At 39.5% G+C, this 27851-nt stretch overlaps 1 protein-coding gene across 1 annotated transcript; it reads left to right on the top strand.

Annotated features, from left to right (window-relative positions):
- The first annotated feature begins 3133 nt into the window (after positions 1-3133).
- LOC108177320 (olfactory receptor 2W1-like) lies at positions 3134-4096 on the top strand. The gene has a single exon (XM_017344797.2). It carries the CDS (start codon positions 3134-3136, stop codon positions 4094-4096), a length of 963 nt encoding a protein of 320 aa, XP_017200286.2.
- Positions 4097-27851: the final 23755 nt, after the last annotated feature.

The raw sequence follows: 27851 nt of genomic DNA, 5'->3' as shown, positions 1-27851 counted from the left end.
CAGGTTGAGCATGTCCCAAATTGTACATCTCCTCTGTCTCTTATTCCCACTCTTAAATTTAACAGAGATCAAGTTTCAGTTAAATTTAAACACCTAAGAATAATTGTGTGTTAATTACAGAGTTAAACCTATAGTATTAAGTAGAACAAAAAATACTAAAAGGGATAAAGTATTAAATTGTACATCAACAGTCAGGACAAGGGCTGATCAAGTCACTGTTTCTCATAGTGTCCATTTCACTTCAACAGATTTCCATGTTGGTTCTCAGTTAGTTGTCACCAATCAGGGAGAACATATGATATTTGTCCCTTTCGGACTGGCTTATTTCATTCAACATGATGTTTTCCAGATTCCTCCATTTTGCTACAAATGATTGGATTTCATTGTTTTTGACTGCTGTATAGAGTTATAGAGTACATGTCCCATAATTTCTTTATCCAGTCTACTGTTGATGGGCATTTTGGTTGGTTCCAGGTCTTAGCTATTGAGAATTGAGCTGAAATAAACATTAAAGTGCAGACAGCTTTTGTGTTTGCCAATTTAATTTCCTTAGGGTAAATTCCAAGGAGTGGCATGGCTGGGTTGTATGGTAGGGTTATATTCAGGTTTCTGAGGAATCTCCAGACTGACTTCCATAGTGGCTTAACCAGTTTGCATTCCCACCAACAGTGGGTTAGTGTCCCTTTTTTCCCACATCCTCGCCAGCATTGTTGTTGGTAGATTTCTGAATGTAAGCCATTCTAACCGGGGTGAGGTGAAACCTCATTGTGGTTTTGATTTGTATTTCCCTGATTGCTAGTGATCTTGAACATTTTTTCATTTACCTGTTGGCCATTTGGATTTCCTCTTTTGAAAAATGTCTAATGAGGTCCTTGGCCCATCTCTTAAGTGGGTTGTTTGTTTTGATGTTGTGGAGTTTCTTGATCTCTGTGTAGATTCTGGTTATTAACCCTTTATCTCTAGCATAGTTTGCAAATATTTTTCTCATTCTGTTGTTGCCTCCTCACTTTCCTGACTGTTTCATTTGCAGTACAGAAACTTCTCCATTGGATGCAATCCCAAATGCTAATTTTGGCTTTGACTGCCTGTGCTTCCGGGGTCTTTTCCAAGAAGTCTTTAGCTGTGCCTATATCTTGCAGGGTTTCTCCAATGTTCTCTAATAATTTATGGTGTTGGGTCATAGATTTAGGTCTCTAATCCATGTTGAGTAGATTTTTGTGTATGGTGAAAGGTAGGGGTCTTGCTTCATGCTTCTGCACGTGAAAAACCAGTTTTCCCAGCACCATTTATTGAATAGACTGTCCTTACTCCAGGAATTGGTTTTAGGTCCTTGATCAAATATCAATTGTCTATAGATGTTTGGATTGATTTCTGGTGTTTCTATTCTGTTCCATTGGTCTATCCATCTGTTTCTGTGCCAGTACCATGCTGTTTTGATAACAACTGCCCTGTAGTATGCCCTGTAATCTGGTATTGTGATGCCTCCGGCTTTGTTTTTGTTGCACAAGATTGTTTTAGCTATTCATGGTCTCCTGTGTCTCCATACGAACTTCAGCATCATTTTTTCCAGATCTGAGAAGAATGTCTTTGGTATGTTGATTGGCATCACATTGAATGTATAAATTACTTTTGGGAGAATGGCATTTTGATGATATTGATTCTTCCAATCAATGAGCATGGAATGTTTTTCCATGGATCTGCACAGCACTACTGAATAATGCTGAGCTTATTAGCCCTTTAAAAAGATACTAAACTGTTTCATGATTTTTCACCATACTGAATGGTTATTTTTTTCTATAAATAAAATCACTATCTGTCCCATTCATCTTCAAACTACTACCTAACAATTCCGGTAATTTCACAAAATATCATGCTAACTTTTTAATTAAAACAGTGATGAACAGTAACAATATGTAGGTTTATAATCATTGTTAATAGTATGATTTACCTTTAACTTTTATTGAAAAATTATATACTGCAGAAATTCTTTAGGCTATACAAAGTGAAGAGCAACAGAAATCACGTGTGCCTTCTTGAAATTTACAGAGCGGTGTTGGTAGGATGGAGGTTAAAGAAACCCTGTTTAAGGAGGAGTCATTTAAAGGTGGTCTATAGAATGAGAAGGAGTTAGCAAAAGAATAAATATACAAAAGAGAAAGATTTTCTAGGGCTTTCAATAGGAATAGATTTGACATGCCAAACAGCTGAAAAGGTCAGCAGTAAAAATGCTTGAGTGATTTGTGAGATGAGAATGAAGCCAATGCAGAAGTCAAAGCATGCAAATCCTTTGAAGACACCTTGAAAAATTATGATACCTCTTGAAAGTATTTGAAAAAGGCTAACAAGTTTTAAGCACATAGCTAATGTGCTTTCAATGAATAAGTTAACAGTGCAGATGAACACATCTCACTGCAAGCAGTAAATCCCATTAATAGACTCTCGTAAGGAGATCATAGTTGTTTGGATTAGGATGCTGTCGTTGGAAATTTTTAAAAATGAGAGGGCACTTAACATATTTTTCATTCAAAATTACTAGCTTGGATGATAAAGAAGGAATTGAGGATGAGAGAAAAAAAGGAAAGAATAAATGCCAGTTCTCTTATATAACAATTGGAAAATCAAAGGGGCTGTTAAGAATAAAAAAGATTAGCCAAATATTCAGGTTTTATGAGTTACTTCATTGACCACCTGAAAGATGTTTTCACTATTTCAAGCTAATGACCTTTGGAAGGAATCATATGGACACATCCTTTTAGAACCAGATCAATGCCAAACTTTCGAATGTGCATGTGGGAAAATTGAGATCCTTAGTTTAAAAGAAAATTTCCTAAGGTCACCTAGATGTTTAAAATGTAATATTAAATTCATTGCCATAAATTATCTGTGATAAGTACCAGATTACTTGGCTTACCTTTTGTCTATTAGTTTTTCTTAATTATTAACAAAATTTCTCTGCTGTTGATTAGCTCTGCATTGCAGATTATTTAGACAGTCCATATTGACTAATTATTTCTTCTTTTCTTCCACTTCTCTTTCTTCCTCTTCTTCTTCCTCTTTATCTCTGTTTCTCTTTTTCCATCCTCCTCTTTCTCCATCTTCTCTTCCCCCTCTAAGATTTAGGCATCAAAGGATTATGTACCAAGGAAATTACAGTTATTTACATGTTTTTATTCTGCATGGTTTCTCGGACCATCCCAAACTGGAGAAGATTCTGTCAGGAGTTGTCACCGTCTTCTACTTAACTACACTGCTGGGTAACACAGCCATCATTCTTGCATCTCTCTTGGATTCCCATCTCCATACACCAATGTACTTTTTCCTCAGGAATTTGTCTTTCCTTGATTTATGTTTCACAACTAGCATTGTCCCTCAGATGCTGGTTAACCTGTGGGGACCTGATAAGACCATCAGTTACGTGGGTTGTGTCATTCAACTCTATGTCTTTATGTGGTTGGGCTCCATTGAGTGCCTTCTCCTGGCTGTAATGTCCTATGATCGTTTCACAGCTATTTGCAAGCCCTTGCATTACTTGGTAATCATGAACCCACATCTTTGTCTCAAGATGGTTATCACGGTCTGGAGCATTAGTTTCGCCAACTCTGTACTATTATGTACACTCACCCTGAATTTGCCTAGATGTGGAAGCAACCTTCTGGATACTTTCTTGTGTGAGGTGCCAGCTATGGTCAAGGTAGCCTGTGTAGACACCACAACAGTGGAAATGTCTGTCTTTGCTTTAGGCATTTTCTTTGTCCTTATACCCCTGATCCTTATTCTGACATCCTATGGCTACATTGCCAAAGCTGTGCTGAAAATGAAGTCAAAAGCAGGCCAGCGAAAAGCAGTGAACACCTGTGGATCTCATCTCACTGTGGTGTCCATATTCTATGGTACTATTATCTACATGTACCTGCAACCAGGTAACAGCGTCTCCAAAGACCAGGGAAAGTTCATCACACTCTTTTACACCATCATCACCCCAAGTCTCAATCCCCTCATTTACACATTGAGGAATAAGGACATGAAGGATGCATTGAAGAAGCTGATGAGAGTTAACCATGAATCTACAAAAAAAAAAAAAAAAAGAGAAACCTGATGGCATAGAAAAATACTAGAGTTCTAAGGCAATTAAATGTGTTTCCATCCTTAATTTTACTGAGGCAAGTAATTCCTAGATCAGAAAATTCAATTTCACAATTCTGTACAAACATTTTGTTGATGGAAAAAATAAACTATCCTGCTTGGCCATTTTATGTCTCTAACTATTGGAATGTCTTCATGGAAAAAGGTTATTATGAATATTCATTCTTTGTTTCATATATAAAACATAGGGGAAGTGTATATAGACTTGAATGCATTTAATTTATATTATAGCACTAAAGAAACTGTTTCAGTTATCTGATTTTGTATTCTGAGGCTTATGCTTGACTATTATGAAATATGGATTTAAAAGAATACTTTCATATACATTATGGTATGTATTTGAAATAAATATACAACTCACAATTTTATACATTTAAATTTTTCATGGTAGCATCCAAACATTTATGTGCACTGGAAGTAAATGATGCAATTTACAAGACAGTAATGGTGATAAACCTTAACTAAAGCAGTTCATTCTGCTCAGTAAAACATTACACTAACATCTGGAGTAAAAGGTAAAGGGTCTATGATATTTATTTAAATCTATTACTACTTTATCATGATACAGGACCATAGAAAGGCAGGAATTAAAAGGTTTTAAAGGTGACTGATAATCTGATTCATTTCTCACTTATTTATTAAATGTTTATCCCATGATTGTCTCTTAGTAGAAAGAGAAAATGACTGGGTTCAGACCAGTTGGGTGTTTGACATAAATCTAAGGGAATGTGCAATTTATGTGATGTTGAGAACTGTGATAATATCTGTATGTAGTGGAAAAATAAATGAATCATTTTCTTATGGATATTTGTTCTAATGTAGAATGACATGGGACACTGAATTTTTTCTTCCCAGACTTATCACTTTGTGGTTTTTTAAATTTTTTTTTTATTTTGACAGGCAGAGCTAGACAGTGAGAGAGACAGAGAGAAAGGTCTTCCTTCCGTTGGCTCACCCCCCACATGGCCGCTATGGCCGGCGCACTGTGCCTATCTGAAGCCAGGATCCAGGTGCTTCTTCCTGGTCTCCCATGCAGGTGTAGGGCCCAAGCACTCATGCCGTCCTCTACTGCCTTCCCTGGACACAGTAGAGAGCTGAACTGGAAGAGGAGCTATCTGGACATTACCGGTGCCCTAATCCGGGACTAGAACCCAGTGTGCCTGCACCGCAGGCGGAGGATTAGCCTAGTGAGCCGTGGTGCCAGCCAGACTTATCACTTTGATAATAGATGGCACCTCCCTCCATTAACATGTCATTGCAATGGTTACCTTTGTTATGGGGATTTTCTATGTAATAACCTAAATAACAACACAGAGATTGGCACTCCAAAGAAAATGAGTTTATTTGGTAATAGCAGGGCATTACAATACAGTATACATACACATATACAATATACGTATACACATATATAAACCATAGGAGCATCCTGGGAGACAAAAGCACAAGATTTTTTTAAAGGTAAAATGAGGAAGGTCACATCGTTTCTTTCAAAAGAATGATCTCTGACTCCAAGGATCAATAACAAGAGTAGCCATGGTACAAGATTGGACAGGCATATGCTGGGCAGATGTCCTGGTAGAAATATTTTTGTATAGGCTGTGGTTTTAGCAGAGCCTTTTGTGACAGTCCCATCATCAGGCCATCATGCATGAGGACCCCATGTCTTTAGGATTCCCTGGCTTCATATGTCGGTGTTTGACACAAGTGACTCCATTTTCATTCTGACAGCTTTCATATATCTCCCTTTTCACTGAAATCTTTCTCCACTGAGCCAACACTCCATGGTTAGCTTTAGATTGTCCCTGGATGCTGGCCTTATGTCAGAGGGAAGTAATTAGAAACTGATTCAGTTGTAAAACTGCTTTAGCTACATTTGAGCAACAAAGTGGGATTGGCTGGAATTGCTCTCAGACAGTCTACCACGATTCTACTGTAATGTTCAATTCTGTCTATTCTACAGGCTTTGCCTGTTATCTCAAAGACCTGGGTAAGCATTATTCTGTTATTTGAACTTCTATAGATATCTGACAGGCAACAATTACAAAGTTTAAAATGAAACTACAAACACGTGAGGGTGGTAAGGACGTGGCAAAAAAATAACCCTAGCACACTGCTGTGAGAATGTAAATCATCCTGAAAAACAGTATGGCACTTCCTCAAAAAGTAAAACTAGAGCTGCCCTATGATCCATCACCCCCTTCACTGGGAATTTAACGGAGCACTATTCACAATAGCCAAGAAATGCAAGCAATTTACACGTCCATCAACTAATGAATGTTTTTTAAAATGTGGTATGTAAACACACTGCTATTCAGCACAAAAATGGGTGAAATCTTAACTTGGATGAAACTGGCAGTTATTATGTGAAGTGAAGTTTGCCAGGTTCAGAAAGACAAGCACATGGGACCTCACCCATGTAGACTCAAAACACGTTGACCTCTCAGAAGATGAGTGTAGGATTGTGGTAGCCAGAGTCTGGGAAGAGAAAGGGAAAGGGGAGATACAGAGAACATTGGTCAACATGTACTAAATTATAGCTAGATAGGTATAAGAAGTTGTCATACTCTTACACAGTAGAGTGACTATAGAAAGGTATGGTGAGATAGGGAAAGACTAATTAACCTGGAGCAAATTATGGTTAGATAGGAATCAGAAATTCTGCTATCCTATTTCTCTGCAGAATGACTCTAGATAGTAATAATGTACTGTCTATTTTCAAAGTCATTTGAATGGTATGTTTACCCTGATTCACACAATATATTCATGTATTGAAACATCACTTGGTGCTACATAAATATGTGCAGGTTTTGTGTCAGCCAGCCAAATTTTTAAAAAACTAAAAAATAATCATTTGATTGCTTAAAAACTAAAAGGAGCTGGTGAAATTAATTTTAATAATATATTTTGGGGCCGGTCTATGGTATAGAAGGTTAAGCCTCCTCCTGCAGTACAGGATCCCATATGGCCACTGATTTAAGTATCAGCTGCTCCACTCCTATCCAGCTCCCTGCTAATGCTCCTGGGAAAGCAGCAGTGGATGGCCCCAGTCCTTGAGCCCCTGCACCCATGTGGGAGACCTGGATGAAGCTCCTGACTCCTGGCTTCAGCCTGGCCCAGCCTTGGTATTGTGGCCATTTGGGGTGTGAACCAGCAGATGGAAAATCTCTCTCTCTCTCTCTTTCTCTCTTTAACTCTGGCTCTCCTTCTCTGTAAATCTGACTTTCAAATAAATAAATCTGTAAAAAGTAATAATAATATATTTTACATTATCCAATGTATAAATATTATTTCAACATGTAATCGATATTGTAAAATTACTAATAAGTTATAGTCTTTTTCCATACCAAGTTTTAAAATCCTATGTGTTCTTTACACTTACCTGCATTTTGGTTCACATTCCACATTTCTAGCACTCAACCAGGTAAGGCTAGAAGGCACTGTACTAGCACAATTCTACATCTTGATCTGTGTGGTAGCTACAAAAGTGTATACTAATATAAAAAAATTTTTGTAGTTGAAAAAATGAACATAGAGGGGCCAGCACTGTGGTGCAGCAGGTTAACGCCATGGCCTGAAGTGCCAGCATCCCATATGGGAGCCAGTTCGAGACCCAGCTGTTCCACTTCTGATCCAACTCTCTGAATAGCCTGGGAAAGCAGTAGATGATGGCCCAAGTCCTTGGGCCCCTGCACCCATAGGGGAGACCCAGAAGAAGCTCCTGGCTCCTGGCTTTGGATCGGTGCAGCTCTGACTGTCGTGGCCAATACAGAGTGAACCATTGAATGGAAGACCTCTCTCTCTGCCTCTCTTCTCTCTCTGTCCATCTCTGACTTTCAAATAAATAAATAAATCTTTTTAAAAAAAGAAAGAAAAGAAAAAATGAAAATACATATTTAATAGTAATGTAATAACCTCAGTTTGCATAGCAACATTTTTTGCAGGTTTTATTTATTTATTTATTTGAAAAGCAGATTACAGAGAAAGGGGGAGGTGGTATCTTCCATCTCCTAAAAGGGTTCATTCCTTAAATGGGTGCAACAGCCAGGACTTGGCCAGGCTGAAGCAAGGATGCAGGATCTCACTTGGGTCTGCCACATGGTTACAGGGTCCCAGGAAGTATGGTCATGATCAACTCCAAGAAAATCAGGTGTATAACTGAAAAAGAAATCAAGAAATTTCTTTTTTAACAGCTACAAAATATAACATAAAATATCAGAATAAATTTAGCCAAAAGGGGATACATGTATGCTGAAATTGTAAAACATTGGTGAAAGAAATTGAAGAAAACACAAATGTAAAGATATCCCATGCCCATGGACTGGGAAAGCTACTCTTAATAGGATGCCCTTATAATCTAGAGAAACATAAAGATTTAATGCAATCTCTATCAAAACTTCTGTGACGTCTTTCACAGATATAGAAAAAAAATCCTTTAAAATTCTCATGGAATCACAAAAGTTCTAGAATAACCAAAAAGAATTTAGCAAAAAGAACAAAGCTAGAGGCATCACACTCCCTAATTTCCATATCTACTAAAGAGTTAGAAAAATCAAAACAGCATGATGCTGGCATAAAAACACACATATGTATAGATCAACAGGACAAAACTGAGCATCCGGGAAATAAACTCCCACATTTACAGACCATTGATTTTTGACAAAGGTGTCAAGAACACAAATGGGGAAAAGGCAAACTCTTCAATAAATGCTGGCAGCATTGATGTATCTTAGAAACAAAACATTGGGACCAGCGCTGTGCGCAGCGGGTTAAAGCCCTGGCCTGAAGCGCCGGCATCCCACATGGGATGGTAAGTCTTCTCTGCTATCTCCAATAGAAGACATAGGTTATAAAACCGATGCTAAATGCCATAGGCCTATGTTTTTAAATGAAAACAAGGATGTAAAATGTGTATGAGATTTAAATAACCACAATATACTGATATCCTCTCAAGAGTGAAGATTTAATTTCAAAAAGCACAGTTAGTGGATTTTGAAGTCATGCACCAAGAATTATATGAAATATTTTATGCTTACTATATCATTTACTCCTCTTTCTAGCCATCCTTAAAAGGAGATCTAACTAGAATAACGTTTTCACAAAGATATATAGATGTTAGTGAGCTTGCTCATGTTCACACAGCAAGGAAGTAGCTCACAGAAGTTACAATAAAATATGAGTTCTGAATCTAGAGTCTAGAATCTTAAATATTTGGATACTGCCTTTTCCTGCTTAGAAATTGTGCTTCTATGGCAATGCACCCTTTAAATTATAATTAATAAAAGATTAATTTATTTTTAACAAAATGTTAGTTTAACATTTTATGTTTTTAATTTTTTATGTCATTATGTACATCCAAATTATTTTTAATCAGATTTGGCTCATTTGTCTTAAACTTCACTAAAGATACTAAAATGCCAAACAATGGTATCTTCCCAGGAACTGAATTCCACATCATAAAGAAAAACAGGAAAATTACATTTCATAAAATACAGAATGCCTCCTTTTTCAGCTACAGTGCCCTAGGTCTCATTTTTATTATTATATTCACTTTTAAATTACAATTAAAATAACATCTAAAGATTGAGACCTAAGACATCAGTAAGGGAAATATTAACATGCTTAAAATGAAAAGCTCTATATTTAGCTTTTTATTTTGAGGGGGGGCAGTTAGAGTGGACAGTGAGAGAGACAGAGAGAAAGGTCTTCCTGTACCGTTGGTTCACCCTCCAGTGGCTGCTGCGGCCAGCGCACTACAGCCGGTGCACCGAGCTGATCCGAAGCCAGGAGCCAGGTGCTTCTCCTGGTCTCCCATGGGGGTGCAGGGCCCAAGGACCTGGGCCATCCTCCACTACACTCCATGGCCACAGCAGAGAGCTGGTCTGGAAGAGGGGCAACCAGGACAGAATCCGGTGCCCCGACCAGGACTAGAACCCAGTGTGCCGGCGCCGCAGGCGGATGATTACCCTATTGATTCGTGCCGCCGGCCTATGTTTGGGTTTACAACATTTATTTACACACAGTATAATTCCCTGCTTGGCAGCATTTCTAATGAAAATACCTGGGGCCTTTTGTTATTCAAAGTTTAGATTGAGTCACTTATGTCTTACACCTTCTAACAGATATTTTAGAAAATGCATGCAGAATATAGACATTTTCATCAGTCATGTAGCACACCTGGCATACTCTGCTCACTTTTGACCATGGGAATTTGAGACACTTGATAAACTGTGTGTCCAGTGGAGAACAGCCATAAAACATGGTAAGAAATTAGAGTGCAGTGTTAAGGAACATTGGAATATGTGCTTAGTCTGGAAGATAAATGTAAGAGTATAGTTGATGATAGATATGAATGGTGAAAGGAATTTGACAGATATATAAAATTTTTTAAATATGCCTACATATACAATATCATCCAGAGATAGGCTTTGAGTAACTGAATTGTTAAAGTGCAAGGAGGTGATTACTGTAAACATCAGGGTAGTGGATACCTGAGGAAACAGGGAAACAGCATGGTTGCGATAAGACATACAGAGAAGCTCTTGGGTAACTGGCAGTTTTAACTCGGGCCCCTCCTGTCTCTGAGATTTATCAGCTCAAAATGAACATTCTGTCTCTGCATGTCTTTTGTATACATGTTTGTACATGTACCTTTTTAGTAGTTATATTACCATGTTCTAACTGAAATGCTTCTAACAATGAAATTGAGATAATTTATTTCACCTTATTTTTTTTAACTTTTATTTAATGAATATAAATTTCCAAAGCACAGCTTATGGATTACAATGGCTTCCCCCCCATAACTTCCCTCCCACACGCAACCCTCCCCTCTCCCACTCCCTCTCCACTTCACATCAAGATTCATTTTCAATTCTCTTTATATACAGAAGATCAATTTAGTATATATTAAGTAAAGATTTCAACAGTTTGCACCAACACAGAAACACAAAGTGAAATATACTGTTTGAGTACTAGTTATAGCATTAAATCACAATGTACAGCACATTAAGACAGAGATACTCCATGAGGAGTAAGTGCACAGTGACTCCTGTTGTTGACTTTACAAATTGACACTCTTATTTATGGCATCAGTAATCACTCTAGGCTCTTGTCATGAGTTGCCAAGGCTATGGAAGCCTTTTGAGTTCTCCGACTCTGATCATTTTTAGACAAGGTCATAGTCAAAGTGGAGGTTCTCTCCTCCCTTCAGAGAAAGCTACCTCCTTCTTTGATGGCCCGTTCTTTCTACTGGGATCTCACTTGCAGAGATCTTTCATTTAGGTCATTTTTTTTCTTTTGCCAGAGTGCCTTGGCTTTCCATGCCTGAAATACTCTCAGGGGCTTTACAGCTGGATCAAAATGCCTTAAGGGCTGATTCTGAGGCCAGAGTGCTGTTTAGGACATACGCCATTCTATGAGTCTGCTGTGTATCCAGCTTCCCATGTTGGATCATCATGTCCCTTATTCTTTATTCTATCAGTGAGTATTTTCAGACACTAGTCTCGTCTATGTGATCCCTTTGACTCTTAGTCCTATCATTATGATCAATTGTGAACAGAAATTGATCACTGGGACTGGTGAGAAGGCTTCGGTACATGCCACCTTGATGGGATTGAATGGAATCCCCTGGTATGTTTCTAACTCTACCATTTATGGCAAGTCTGATTGAGAATGTCCCAAATTGTACATCTCTTCCCTCTCTTATTCCCACTCATATTTAACAGGGATCACTTTTCAGTTAAGTTTCAAAACTTAAGAATAAATGTGTATTAATTACCAAATTCAACCAATAGTATTAAGTAGAACAAGCAAAAAAAAATACTAAAAGGGATAAAGTATTAAGTTGTTCATCAACAGTCAGGGCAAGGGCTGATCAAGTCACCATTTCTCATAGTGTGCATTTTACTTCTACAGGTTTCCTATTTGGTGCTTGGTTAGTTGTCACCGATCAGGGAGAACATATGATATTTGTCCCTTTGGGACTGGCTTATTTCACTCAGCGTGATGTTTTCCATATTCCTTCATTTTGTTGCAAATGACTGGATTTCATTGTTCTTGACTGCTGTATAGTATTCTATAGAGTACATGTCCAATAATCTCTTTATCCAGTCTACTATTGATGGGCATTTGGGTTGGTTCCAGGTCCTAGCTATTGTGAATTCAGCTGAAATAAACATTAAAGTGCAGACAGCTTTTGTGTTTGCCAATTTAATTTCCTTAGGGTAAATTCCAAGGAGTGGGATAGCTGCGTTGTATGGTAAGGTTATATTCAGGTTTCTGAGGAATCTCCAGACTGACTTCCATAGTGGCTTAACCAGGTTGCATTCCCACCAACAGTGGGTAAGTTTTCCTTTTTCCCCACATCCACGCCAGCATCTGGTGTTGGTAGATTTCTGTATGTGAGCCATTCTAACCGGGGTGAGGTGAAACCTCATTGTGGTTTTGATTTGCATTTCCCTGATTGCTAGTGATCTTGAACATTTTTTCATGTGCCTGTTGGCCATTTGGATTTCCTCTTTTGAAAAATGTCTATTGAGGTCCTTGGCCCATCTCTTAAGTGGGTTGTTTGTTTTGATGTTGTGGAGTTTCTTGATCTCTGTGTAGATTCGGGTTATTAACCCTTTATATGTAGCATAGTTTGCAAATATTTTTCTCATTCTGTTGTTGCCTCTTCACTTTCCTGACCTTTTCTTTTACATTAAAGAAACTTCTCCATTGGATGCAATCCCAAATGCTAATTTTGGCTTTGACTGCCTGTGCTTCCGGGGTCTTTTCCAAGAAGTCTTTAGCTGTGCCTATATCTTGCAGGGTTACTCCAATGTTCTCTAATAATTTATGGTGTCGGGTCATAGATTTAGGTCTCTAATCCATGTTGAGTTGATTTTTGTGTACGTTGAAAGATAGGGGTCTTGCTTCTTGCTTCTGTACTTGGAAATCCAGTTTTCCCAGCACCATTTGTTGAATAGACTGTCCTTGCTCCAGGAATTGGTTTTAGTTCCTTGATCAAATATAAGTTGGCTGTAGATGTTTGGGTTGATTTCTGGTGTTTCTATTCTGTTCCATTGGTCTATCCATCTGTTTCTGTACCAGTACCATGCTGTTTTGATAACAACTGCCCTGTAGTATGCCCTGAAATCTGGTTTTGTGATGCCTCCGGCTTTGTTTTTCTTGTCCAAGATTACTTTAGCTATTCGAGGTCTCCTGTGTCTCCATATGAACTTAGGCATCATTTTTTCCAGTCTGAGAAGAATGTCTTTGGTATCTTGATTGGTATTGCATTGAATGTATAAATTGCTTTTGGGAGAATAGACATTTTGATGATGTTGATTCTTCCAATCCATGAGCATGGAAGATTTTTCCATTTCTTGGTATCCTCTTCTTTTTCTTTAAGATATTGTAATTCTTATTGTAGAGATCTTTAAAATCCTTGGTTAAGTTTATATCAATGTATTTGATTGTTTTTGCAGCTATTGTGAATGGGATTGATCTTTGAAGTTCTTCCTCAGCCGTGGCATTGCCTGTGTATACAAAGGCTGTTGATTTTTGTGCATTGAATTTATATCCTGCTACTTTGCCAAACTCCTCTATGAGTTCCAAAAGTCTCTTAGTAGAGTTCTTTGTATCCCCTAAATAAAGAATCATATCATCTGCAAAGAGGGATAATTTGACTTCTTCCTTCCCAATTTCTATCCCTTTAATTTCTTTTTCTTGCCTAATGGCTCTGGCTAAAACTTCCAGAACTATGTTAAATAGCAGTGGTGAGAGTGGGCATCCCTGTCTGTATGTTCACCTTATTTTGCTATATATCTTCACAAAATAAGTTTATTCTTTGGCCAAAAGACACTATAGACATAATATACCTACAATCTGAAGTTCATGGTCAGGAATTCTCTGCAGCAAAAGACTTAAATAAATTCAGTCATTAATCATGCCATCTATTTAACAGAATGCTACAACAAGAACTAGTGAGATTGTTACAGTTTTTATTCTTGTCTGAATTCTTTTAGAGTTGAAACGAGATGATGTTTTTACATATCGGGTTCCAGAGCAACCAGAAGATCCACTCCTGTAACTGCTAAATTCCATGAAGAAAACTCACTCACTGGGCTTCTGATGAATGTTTGTTGTTTGAATTCTCTGCCTGGATAATTCTGCTGAATGGCTGGGTGAGAATATGACGCAGATTGTAACTGCATGTATGCGGCAGCCAAATGGTTCTAGAATTGAATAGTTTTTAACAATGAAACAAAACAATGAGGCTATATAGATCATCTGTAATATAAACTGTGGGGAGCAACTCGGACTAGAGTGTTACTGGAATTAAGACTTATTCTATGCATCTGCTCTCCCACAATATGGCGCTGGGAGAGGAGTAACAACTTCTATGCAGCTGCCTCTCGCTAACTTGAGTGATGACCTGCAGGAGCTGATCCTGCTCCTGATTGGAGGAGAGCAGCGTACTCGGCGTGTGGGTAGCAGAGTTGGGATTGGTGGAAGAGGACTATAAAGGAGGAGAGAGACAACATGCACCAGGGAACATCTATCTGAAGGAACACCTGTGCAGCCCCTGAGAGAGCCGGCCAGCGGTGTGCCGCTCCCCCGTGGAAGTGGGGAAAGTGGCAGGGGGAACCACCCTTCCACGGAGGTGGAAGGGTCGGTAGCCAACCCGGGAGGAACCAGCAGCAAACCCGGGGAGGGCCGAGCAGACAAAAGAACAGCGCAGGGTCCTGTGTCGTTCCTCCACGAAGGGGGGGGGGCAACATAATGGTGCCGTGACTCGGATAGGAAGCCTAGGCAGGGTTTAGTGTCGTTCCTCCACGAAGAGGGGGAGCAACATAGTAGTGCCGTGACTCGTATATGAAGCCTAGGCAGGGTTTAGTGTCGTTCCTCCATGAAGAGGGGGAACGACAATAAACACAGTTTACAAAAATTTGAGAAAAAGTGAATTAACCCCAAAATTTTAAATATAAACTTTATTTCTCAACATGAGCTCCATCAAGTTCAAGACACTTTTATAAGCAAAGATAAGATCCATTTAGTCCATCACTATAAAATTGATGATCCTGCGAATTCTCCGGCCCCCGCTCTGTTGCTCTGCTGGGACCAGTGAACCTTGCCCGGGAGCAGAACCCCAATAAAAGACTGTGAAGTAATCAATTCATCTGCCTGGGAAGATCTGTTATGCACCAGACACCTTGCAGATTGTGCCAAAACCGGAGAGATGAGGTTTAGAGCCTTCCCTTTCTGGGTTCGAGGCCCCCTAACTCATTGAACCTGTCTGGTGCCCCAGGCTAACTGTGGACCACGCTCGACCAACTGTAAGTAACTCCTCTCTTGCTCTCTCTCCCTCCTCTGGGTTGGCCCAGTCTCTGCGATCTCCAACTACCTCTCCATCCGGACAGATATCTCCAAATCGTGCGCACGTGGCCTCTGTTCTCTCTGCTGTTTACCCTCTTAGCGGCTGCTGGAGACATCCTGCCACTGGCTTGGCCCCGTAGAGGACTCACCTCTAATCCATCTGCTGAAGTCCAGGACAGGGGATGCCTTGACCGAATTTCAGTAGATCTGGGCTACTGGGGAGACCATGAGATCTGGCCAATCCTGAGGGTGGGACTCAACATGCCCCCTGGCCTGCCTCCTAAAGAACTTGAAGAAACTGGGACTGGTCCAGGACCTATGGAGTAAATGCCTAATTTTTTATTCCACCCAGGCATGGCCTAATTACCTTGAGAATTTCTGCTGCAGGGAGAGAAAATGATCCCATATCTCCAGGTTTTTTGTGACCTCCGCTCCCATCCTACTCCCTTCTCTCTTACTTTCCTCTCTGCCTGCTCCACGGCCCAGGTCTTGCTGGCCAAGTTCAGGCCCGCACCGCCTAAGGACGCCTCTTCTGTGTTACTGCCAAACTCTCCACCCTCCACCTTTTTGGACCCTCCTGAGTTCCTGGGGACCCACAGCTAGCCAGGAACCTTCTGCCCTCATATGCCCATTCTTTCACCCTGCCCCACCCCATGTCCTGCTCTCCCTGCCGCCACTGCTGGAAGCCAGGTAGCCACGTGGTCCAACCACCAGTGTCAAGCTTCCTACCCCCATCCTAATGGGATTCACTGCTCCTGCTTCCCTGGCCACCCTCCGGCAAAGTTTTAAAAGGACCTGTTCCTGACACATGGCTCTCTAGCCTCCTCTGGTTTCCTTTCTTTCTATCTAAGATCACTACCTTTGATAATATTGCTTTGTAACCTGCTGAGCTTATTTTTGCAATTTATTTTAACAGGTTTCTGGGTAATCAGTACTCAATGAAGCAGCAATGGGTAATTAGTGCTTGTTTTAGATGAATGCAATTTTAATTTTAATTGAATTCAAGAAGAGATATATCATATCAGTATCTTAAGTCATTTAGGTGTAACTGCTAATTTATTGTAAACTCTCGTATACTCAACATGTTAAATTTGTGTTAAAAATGTTATAGAAATGTGCATTTGGTAAGGAAGGTTAAAAGGAAAGAGTTATTTTGAATAAAAAAAGGACAAGATTTGTAAGATTGACTTCATCCTGATGGCTAGTTTACTCTAGACTGGAATGGAAATGATGGAATGTTTCAGGTAAGTTGAAGAGGGTGTGTGGAAGTCATAGAAGGTTACGAAAGAAATCTTGGATCTTAATGAGACAGCCACAGATGCCTAAAGAGTTAAGTGTTCTGTAAAATCCTATGTGAAGTAAGCAAGAGCTTCTTGTTGAGTTTATAAAAAGCTGATAATTTTAAACGTGGCAACTGAAAGTCTTTTGTCATCCACAGTTTTATATATCAGATTTGCTGCTCATAAAACTAAAGTATTGTTACTTTGCCAAGACACTCTGGAAAAAAAAACCCTAAATGAAAGATCTCTGCGAGTGAGATCCCAGTGGAAAGAACGGGCCATCAAAGAAGGAGGTTCCTTTCTCTGAAGGGAGGAAGAACTTCCACTTTGACTATGACCTTGTCCAAATATGATCTGAGTTGGCGAACTCAAAAGGCTTCCATAGCCTTGGCAACTCATGACAAGAGCCTAGGGTGATTACTGATGCCATAAACAAGAGTGTCAAATTGTTAAGTCAACAACAGGAGTCACTGTGCATTTACTCCTCATGTAGGATCTCTGTCCTTAATGTGCTGTACATGGTGATTTAATGCTATAACTAGTACTCAAACAGTATTTTTCACTCTGTGTTTCTGTGTGGGTGCGAACTGTTGAAATCTTTACTTAATATATGCTAAACTGATCTTCTGTATATAAAGAGAATTGAAAATGAATCTTGATGTGAATGGAAGGGGAGAGAGCTTGGGAGAGGGGAGGGTTGCGGGTGGGAGGGAAGTTATGGGGGGGGCATTGTAATCCATAAGCTGTACTTTGGAAATTTATATTCATTAAATAAAAATTAAAAAAAAAAACTAAAGTATTGTTGATTCTGTGTTTAGCTGTTCTTCAATAGGTTCTGATGGACTTTTTCCAGCCACATCTATTGTATTCAGTGCTTTGGGATGGCGCTGTAAACAGATGAAGCCAATAATGTATTATAGGTACCAACTGAAAGCATGGTTAGCTGAGGTTACTAAGAGCAAAAAGTAATTCAAATCAACTGGTAAATTAAAAAGTAGGTAAAACTTTAAAAAGCTAGTAATGAAACTTCTGTATTTGTTATCTAATGATTGAAACTGCTCTCTTTTTTTATTTAACAAATGTGAATTTACAAAATGCAACTTTTGTATTGTTGTGGCCCCCCCCAAACCTCCCTCCCTCCCGCGGCCCTCCCCTCTCCCACTCCCTCTCCCATCCCACCATTCATCAAGTTTCATTTTCAATTACCTTCATATACAGAAGATCAACTTAGTATACGCTAAGCAAGGATTTCAACAGGCTGCACTCACACAACCGCACAAGATATAGGGCATAGTTCGACGAGTAGTGTTGTTTTTAAGTTTCATAGTTGAACACATTAAGGACAGAGATCCTATGTGGGGAGCCTGTACCCAGTGACTCCCATTGTTGATTTAACAATTGGCACTCTTATTTATGACATCAGCAATCACCCGAGACTCTTGCTATGAGCTGTCTAGGCTATGGAAGCCCCTTGAGTTCACCAACTCTGAACTTGTTTAGTCAAGGCCATATCACAGTGGAGGTTCCTTCCTCCCTTCAGAGAAAGGCACCACCCTCCTTCATGGCCTGTTCCTTCTGCTGGGGTCTTGTTCACAAGGATCTTGCATTTAGATTGTTTTTTTGCCACCATGTCATGGCTTCCCATGCCTGTGAGACTCTCATGGACCTTTTAGCCAGATCCGAATGTCCCAAAGGTTGATTCTGAGGCAGGAGTGCTGTTTTGGGCATTTGCCATTCTATGAGTCTGCTGTGTGTCCTGCTTCCCCCGCAGGATCATTCTCTCTCTTTTAATTCTATCGTTCATTGTGAAACTGCTTTCTAAATTTTCATTTGATATTGCTATTGTCAGTAAGTGATCTGGGATTTGAGCACCCCCTTGACTAGCACCCTCTGGTCTGCTTTAACAAAAACCAGGAGGAAAAAAAAAAGCCAGGCATCAGAAAGATGGGTGGCAGGCCTATTAATGGCTGTTCTGTACAGTGATCTGCCCTCAAGGAGACTCAACAGGCCAGTCCACTGCAGTGGCTTTCAGTGTGGAAAGCCTTGGCTTCAGCAGAAATCAGCTTATGAAGAGCCCTGGCAGCTCTGCCAGCCAAGAGTTAGATCTCTCGAAGTGGAACTGCCCTGAAGTCGAAGGACTTCAGGTCAGAGCCACAGATCTTATTGGCTCTAAGCTGAAAAACCCTTCACTCAGCCCAGCTTCCAAAGCGACCACCGCTGCTGACAGGAGACGGCCAAATAGGGTCAGCAACACTGCAGGCAAAACTGTAGATTTCCTGTTAGAGATGCCACCTGCCTTTACCTGGCCAGCTCTCCTCCTAGACCAGGTAGATAATGGAAGTCAACAGGGTGCCTCCCCCAAGAAGATTCACACCTCCCTTAAGATGTACCCCATGTGAAGAGACAGACAGATTTGAGCCTCTTTAACTTACAAGGCCAAAAGCCCACCAGATTATTATCAAGCCCCTTCTGTCAGTTTCTATTTGTCTCTCAGAGAACTTAGTTGTGGCTGAGACAGCACCTTTCTTGGGTCCTCTGATAATGACTCTGTCCTTTGTTCTAGACCCTGTCTAGTCCACTTGGGACTCATTCCTTTGTAACCATAGCCTCTACTCTACCAGCAATGGCTCTACTCCCAACCTGTATGTACTGATGGTCCTCTCCACCACTTAATTTGTATGATTATTCAGAATTTCACTACAGACAAACCCCTCTACCTGCAAAAGTTGAGTGGCCTTTCTCCCAGTCTTGGCTGGGATCAGATTTAAACCACGACCATCAAACAATCCTCACAAAGGTCCAGAGACCCCCCTCATTTCCTCTCCTCTATGAAATCCTTTCATTACCTGGTTAATGCCACTCTTAGGATCATTGGTTGCTATTCTCACCCTGACTTGTATACTACAGTGTCTGTTTAAGTGTTTATAGCAGGTGATAATGGAATGAACCAAGGCCTTCAGCAACCAGGGAGTCAACCAGATGCTTCTCCATCCATACATGCTTGTCCCTGCATAGCCCCAAGATACCCGCAGCGGGCCCATGTAGACAATGTCCCCAGTCAGCAGGAGGTAGCCAGAGAGACTCATCGTCACCCCCTTTCCTATCATCAGAAGGTCGGGATGGTAGCTTTGGGATCCACATGGAAGGAAGGCCTATATTTCCGTGAATGAAGAGGCCTACTTCCGGGGAAGAAAGTCCTTGTCAAGGTCCCTGCAGGTGCCTAAAGGTCAACCAGTGAGGATCAGACCCACTTCAACCTTTACCTCCCATGCCCTGAATCTATAAAAGGAGCCCTCCCATTCTCTGACACGCGACTTCTCCGGCCCCCGCTCTGTTGCTCTGTTGGGAACAGTGAACCTCGCCTGGGAGCGGAACCCCAATAAATGCCTGTGAATTAATTAAAAAAAAACTGATGATCCTGGGAATTCAATCATGTGAATGCAGTCTTTGTACATTACTAACTCTTTAAAGATTTTTTTTAAGAAGAGGAAATTGGGCCTGATGTTGTGCCATGTTGGGATAAACCACCACTTGCAACACTAGCATCCCAAATGAGTGCCAGTTCAAGTCCCGGCTGCTCCAGTTCAGATCCAGCTCCCTGCTAATGTGCCTAGAAAGCAAAGGAGGATGGCCCAAGCGCTTGGGTCCCTGCCACCCACAGGGAAGACCTAGGTGGATGTCCAAGCTCCTGGCTTTGGTCTACCAGTAACCCCAGCTGTTGCAGTTATTTAGGGAGTGAAGCAGCAGAGGGAAGCTCACTCTTTTGCTCTCCCTCTCTCTCTGTAACTCTACCTTTTGAAGAAATTAAATAAATCTTTTTTAAATTTTAGGAAACTAAAACAAGCCAGAACTGTAAGATGAATGCCTAATAATGTCCCTTTGGAACTCTTGAAAAACTGCCCTTGTGTGATGTGAGACAGGAGCAAGAGGGGCCAATGTTGTGGCACAACAGGTTAAGCTGCTGCTTAGGATGGAAGCACACTATATCTGAGTGCTGGTACCAGTTCCAGCTGTTTTGCTTCAATCCAGCTCCCTGCTAATGGAATAGGGAAAGCAGCAGAAGATGGCCCAAGTACCTGGTCTGGCCCCTGCTACCCATATGGGTGACCTGGGTGGAGTCTTTCCCATGACTGGATCCTTCTACAACTTGGTTCCATTGTTGTGATAGTGTTTTGTCTTCAGAGTTATACAAAAGAAGCAATGTTTCTTCTCCAATTACATTCCCTTGAAAAAATGCTTCAAGATTTCTGTCCCACTTGCTTAAAATTTGTAAAAGAAATTTGTTAAAATTTGTCCCAGTGTTAAAATACTGAAAGTTTTGCCTTTCTATGAGCTGATGCAGATGCAACAGTCTGGCACCTGTCAAGCAGAAATTTAACTCAACTTTAATTCTTCAGATAGAATGGTGTAAAGCAAAACAGTTGAGATATCCATGGTGCTGGCTATTGTTTCTGCTGTTAATCAGTTAAGGAACAAACAAGATTCTTTATCTCTCAAATTTTCGTGGATGGTCTATTGCTGCAGACTTCATCTTTATCATCATCTCCTCACTTCTTGAAATGAGCTACCCATTTGTAAAATGCTGATATCTTTGAGGGCATTGTTTCTGTAAAGTTTCTGTAAACCATCAATGACTTCACCATTCTTCCATCCAAGCTTCACCATACATTTGATATCTGTCCTCACTTCAATTTCAGTAGAATTCATATCACTCTGATAGGCACCCTTTTCATTTAATCATAATAAAAAATTGATATTTTACTCTTCACAGTACCACAAAATAGACCCTATTCATATTAAAACAAGTTAGCATGAGTTTGTTTTGTGGCATAAAAATTTTGAAATACATGCATACCTTCTTTGATAATACATATTTTCCATGACCTCTTTGAGGATCCCTTACATTAGTTATTAAAATATTTTTGAAACATTTGTGTTTGCTTAAGGCAAGTTAAGGTCAGTAATAAGAAATATCACCATTTCTTATTAACCAAAAACATAAAAAGCAGTGTCCAAAGATATACCAAAATTTAGAAAACAATTGTATTTGGAATGTTGAGAATGCAAAATATAAGGAAGTTGATACAGATCATGATTGTGACTATGAAAGTAGCTGGTGATATAGACATTTCAAAATGAATATGAGCTGTGATTCAGCTATCAAATTATTGCACCTATGTCAAGAAAATATTTTTACCTCAAACTCCACCCTTCTGATGAGGAAAATATTTTTCATGATTAACTGCTGCTAACATCATAGTTTCAAGGAAAAATAATCTTAAGGATCATACAATTGACTTTATCAATTGATTACTTAAAATACATAAAACAATTGATGACAAAATATTAAGCTTCTGGTGATTTATGTTTCAGTATGTTTGGATTCAGAATATTATTTTAAAATGTGTTTGATATGTTTAAATATGCAAGTACTCTGGACACTTAACCCTTGGCAAAGCTAAAAGAGATGCTCCAAAAAGGGAAAACATGCAAATAAGTGAATTTTTAACACTCTTTATTACTAAGTTCATTTTTAGTTTCACCTAATTATACATCGTCATTACCATGATATTGTCTCATAGACTTTCACAAACATCAATGGAAATAAACAATGGAAGTTTTGGGACAGACTTCATCCTTCTGGGGTTTTCTGCCCAACCACAGTTAGTCCATCTTTTTAAATACGAAACAGCTAATTATCATCACCTTCCTCATGACCCTTGCTGTTGGCTTGAATGTAAAGGAGGAGGATACCTAGCTTTGACCACACAATTGAAAAAAAAAAAAAAACCTATGACAGAATGTAATGGTAAGATAAATGAGACCAGCACTGTGGTATAATAAAGTATGCTTCCACCTGGGGCCCTGGTATCCCTAGTTCATGTCCTGGCTGCTCTGCTTCTGGTCCAGCTCTCTGCTATGGCCTGGAAAGCTGCAGAGGATGACTCAAGTGCTTGGGCCCCTGCATGCACGTGGAAGACCTGGAGAAAGCTCCTGGTGATAGTAAATGATAATTGTTTGAAAGGGTGCTTGATGCTTTAAATTGAAACAAAACATAGCAGTCTCATGGTTGTCTACCATCCTCACATTATTTTACCTGTAAGTACAAATTCTGAAGAATTCTTGTACTGAAGAATAAACTAAAGCCACTTCCATAATTCAGCCATTTCAGAGAGTTGAAAGCCTCTCTGTGAGTGAACTCTTCCCATTTATGATGAAAGGCACCACCTGCATGAAATCATTGCAGAAAAGGGGTAGTAAGGTTTATTAATTCTCTTGAGTCACTGAACCTTATTGTTCTCAAATAGTCACACTAACACTATCTTATCTATATTCTGACTCCTCTTTGCAGATAAATTTAAAATTCTCCATTACAAAAATCTTGGCAAACATGAAGAACATGGGAGAGGGTGGTGTTATCAGAGTATAGGGGAAAGCAGAAAGATATGTGCACCTTATGGTATTAAGGACCACAGAGAGCAGGTTCTCATATATAACATGGTAAAATTGTGGCGACTAAAAATAAATATGTTTCTTTGTGAGAAGGGCTGATCTCAAGCCTAGACAAGACTTTTTAATGGAGAAGTGTGGTGGAATGAGAAGGCCATGTCAAGGTGGCCACTGGCAAGTGAGCGTCAGTTACTCAGGTATGGCCTTGAAACCCACCTGGCAATGGAGCCTGCCTGGTAACAGGCTGTGATTGGATGTATTTGAAACCCACAGGGCAAATGGAGCCTGCCTGGCAACAGGCTGTGATTGGATGGCCTTGAATCCTACCTGGCAATGGAGCCTGCCTGGCAGCAGGCTGTGATTGGATGGCTTTGGAAACTGCCTGGCAACAAAGGGCATAGACCGCCCCTTGACTGGACTGGCTGGTCTAGGCTATATAAGCTGTTGTACCAACTGAAATAAACAAGTTTATGGGCTGCTTGCTTCAAGCCCACTTTCACCCAATTCCCGGGGTCTGTGTGGTGACTCCGCGCCTCTTGCCCCCACCATGCTCCTCCTCTCAGAAACGAATCCACTGCAACACTGTTGAGAAATCAACTACAACAGAGAAGATATTGAATGTTCCCAAAACAGGGAAGCCCATTCACCCTACTTCTATTAAATAGAATATTGGAAGCTCCAGTTAGAGCCATGAAACAAGAAAAGGAAACTGAAAGTATCCAAATAGGAAAGCAGGAAACTAATCTGTACATTTTTGAAGAGGACATTATCATATGTATAGAAAATTCTAAGAACTCATCCAAGCAACATCTAGAACTAATAAATGAATTTGGTAACATTGTTTGATATAAAATCAACACACAACAATCTGTATTGTTTCTATAAAATAACCATAAACTATGAAAAGAAACCAAGAATTCAATCTTATTCACTATACCTGCCAAAAATACTTAAGAAAAAATTTAACCGATGAAGCAAAAGAACTATAGACTGAAAGCTGTAATATAAAAAGACATTGACAAAACACATTCCACGCTAACAGAAACCAAAAAAGAGTTGTTGTGGCCATCCTAATATCAGACAAAATAGGCTCTAACGCAAAAATGCTAAAGGAAGGGCACTATGGAATAATGAAGGGATCAATACAACAGGAAGATGTGACTATAATAAATGTATATGCACCCAAATACAGGGCAACTGGCCATTTAAAGGAAATGTTATTGGATTTATAGAATACAATAATAATGAGGACTTCAATACCCCACTTTCAGCAATGGACAGATCAACCAGACAGAAAATCAGCAAGGAAACAATATAGTTAATTGACACTATGGACCAAATAGACCTAACGGATATTTACATAACTTTTCATCATAAGTTGCAGAATATACATTCTTCTCAACAATGTATGGAACTTTCTCCAGGATAGACCACATACTAGGCCATAAGGCAAGTCTCAGCTAATTCAAAAAAATTATAATCATACCATGCATCCTCACTGACCACAAAGGAATGAAGCTGGAAATGAACAACTCACGAATCTATAGAAAATATGCAAATACATGGAGACTGAACAACATGCTCCTGAATGAACAGTGCATCATCAGAGAAATCAAAAAGCTTTTGTAAATGAATTAAGAAACTATAACATATCAAAATGTATGGGATACAGAAAAGCAGTGTTAAGAGGAACGTTTAGAGCCAGTGGTGCCTATGTCAAGAAATTAGAAGGGCACCAAATAAATGAGCTATCAATGCAGTTCAAGGACTGCATTGATAGAAAAACAACAGCAAACCAAACCAAAACTAGTAGGAGAAAAGAAACAATTAAAACCTGAGAAGATCACGAGTACCTAAAGTAATCTTATACTACAAAAACTAAGCTTCAGGCATCACAATAACAGATTTCAAAACATACTACAGGGAAGTTATAATCAAAATAGCATAGCGCTGGCACAAAAACAGATGGATAGACCAATGGAACAAAATAGAAATGCCAGAAATCAATAAAAGCATCTAAATCCAATTTATCTTTCACAAAGAAGCTAAAACCAATCCCTGGAGCAAGGAGCAAGGACAGTCTCTTCAACAAATGGTGCTGGGAAAACTGGATTTCCACATGCAGAAGTACAAAGCAAGACCCCTACCTTACACCTTATACAAAAATCCACTGAAAATGGATTAAAGATCTAAATCTATGATCTGATGCCATCAAATTATAAGAGGACATTAGGGGCTGGCACTGTGGGTAGTGGGTTAACACCCTGGCCTGAAGCGCCAATATCCCATATGGGCGCCGGTTCTAGTCCTGGCTGCTCCTCTTCTGATCCAGCTCTCTGCTATAGCCTGTGAAAGCAGTAGAAGGTGGCCCAAGTCCTTGGGCACCTGCACCTATGTGGGAGACCCAGAAAAAGCTGCTGGCTCCTGGCTTCGGATCAGTGCAGCTCTGGCCATTGTGGCCAGTTGGGGAGTGAACCATCAGATTGAAGAGCTCTCTCTCTCTTTCTCTCTGTGTAACTCTGACTTTCAAGTAAATATATAAATCTAATTTTTAAAAAGGAGGACATTGGAGAAACCCTGTAGGACATTGGCACAGGAAAAGAGTTCTTAGAAAGGACCCCAGAGGCACAGGCAATCAAAGCCAAAATTAACAGTTGGGATTATATCAAGTTGAGAAGCTTCTGTGCTATAAAAGAAACACTAAAAAAGTGAAGAAGCAACCGACAGAATGGGAAAAATTATTTGTAATTTATTCAACTGATAAAGGATTAATAACAGGAATATATAAAGAGATCAAGAAACTCAACAACAAAACAAACAACCCAGTTAAGAAATGGGCAAAGGACTTAAACAGACATTTTTCAAAAGAGGAACTCCAAATAGCCAACAGATGCATGAAAAAATGCTCAGAATCATTAGTTGTCAGGGAAATGCAAATCAAAACCACAGTGAGGTTTCACCTCACCCCAGTTAGAATGGCTTTCATACAGAAATCCACAACAACCAATGCTGGTGAGGATGTGGGGGGAAAGGTACCTTAATCCACGGTTGGTGAGAATGTAAAATAATACAGCCACTATGGAAGACAGTACAGAGATACCACAGAAATCTGAATACAGACCTACCATATGACCCAGCCAACCCACTCTGGGAATCTACCCAAAGGAAATGAAATCAGCATATGAAAGTTATCTGCACCCACATATTTATTGCAGCTCAATTCACGATAGCTAAGACATAGAATCAACCCAAATGCCCATCAACTGAAAACTAGATAAAAAATTATGGGATATGTACTCTATGGAATATTACACAGAGGTAAAATTGAAATCCAGTCATCTGCAACCAAATGGATGAATCTGGAAAACATCATACTTAATTAAATAAGGCAGTCCAAAGGGACAAATACCACATGTTCTCCCTTATTCGAGATAACTAACAGAGCACCTCAAAGGAAACCTGTAGAAGTGAAATTGACACTTTGAGAAGCAATGACTTGAACAGACCTTCTCTTCACTGACAAGGAACAGGGTTTTTTTTTTCCTTCTTAATACCATTGGTTCATCTTGTTACTTAACATAGAATTAATCATATGTGTATAAACTGTAATGTTGTATAGTTCTGCATACATCCTTATAGACTTACTTCTAAGGGTACAGTTTAGAAACTTGCCAGGGGACCCCAAATCCCCTTAAGCTGGGTGGTAAAAATAGCATTTTCAGTGTTAAAGTGATTATAGAGATAGGATTAAGTGTTAGAGTGATCATCTAGATAGGATTAAGATAGGATATGTGCAACATGAAATACCACACAGCCCTAAAAAATGAAATCCTATCATTTGCAACAAAATGGGTTCAACAAGAACACATTATACTTAGTGAAATAAGCCAGTCTCAAAAAGACAAACAGCATATGTTCTGCCTGATGCGTGGGAACTAATCCAGTACCTAAAAAGTAATCTATAGAAGTAAAAGTGACACTTTGAGATACAATTATTTGGAAAAGCCCATGTCTTGGCTGTTGAGGAACATTTTTTATACTATATGTTGAACTCTTTACTTAGTATAGGGTTACTCTTATGTGTATAAAGTTAATTGAAAATAGATCTTAGTAAAAACTAAGAATGGGAATAGGAGGAGGAGGAGGAAAAAGGGCGGGAGTGCAGTGGAATGGCAGGTAGGGTGGGAAGAAAAACTTTCCTAAATATGTATTAATGAAATGAATGAAATTTGTATACCTTAAATAAAAGGCTTCTGAGAAAAAAATAGATGAAATAATAGAAAAATGTAAGACATTGACAAAAGACATTGAAGACAAAAATAAATAGAAAGATATCCATATCTGTGGATGAGAATAACTATTATTAGAATGTTCTTAACATCCTAGTAATCTACATTTCTATACAGACTATAAATTTCCAATGTCATCCCTACAGAAAAAGAAAAAAAATCCTAAGGTTTATATGGGGCCTCAAGAGACTGAAAGTAGTCAAAACAATTTTAAGGAAAAAAAAAATGTAAGCACCACTCTACCTGACTTCAAACTCTAATATAAAGCTGAAAAATCAAAGGTTTGTAATGGATTGCTTTGTACCCTTGTTTCTTTGGAGCCTTGTGATGGTGC

Source organism: Oryctolagus cuniculus, chromosome 5, assembly GCF_964237555.1.
Source record: "Oryctolagus cuniculus chromosome 5, mOryCun1.1, whole genome shotgun sequence".
NCBI lineage: Eukaryota > Metazoa > Chordata > Mammalia > Lagomorpha > Leporidae > Oryctolagus > Oryctolagus cuniculus.
The sequence above is the reverse complement of the archived record's forward strand: the minus strand, read 5'-3'. Positions and strand labels throughout refer to the sequence as shown.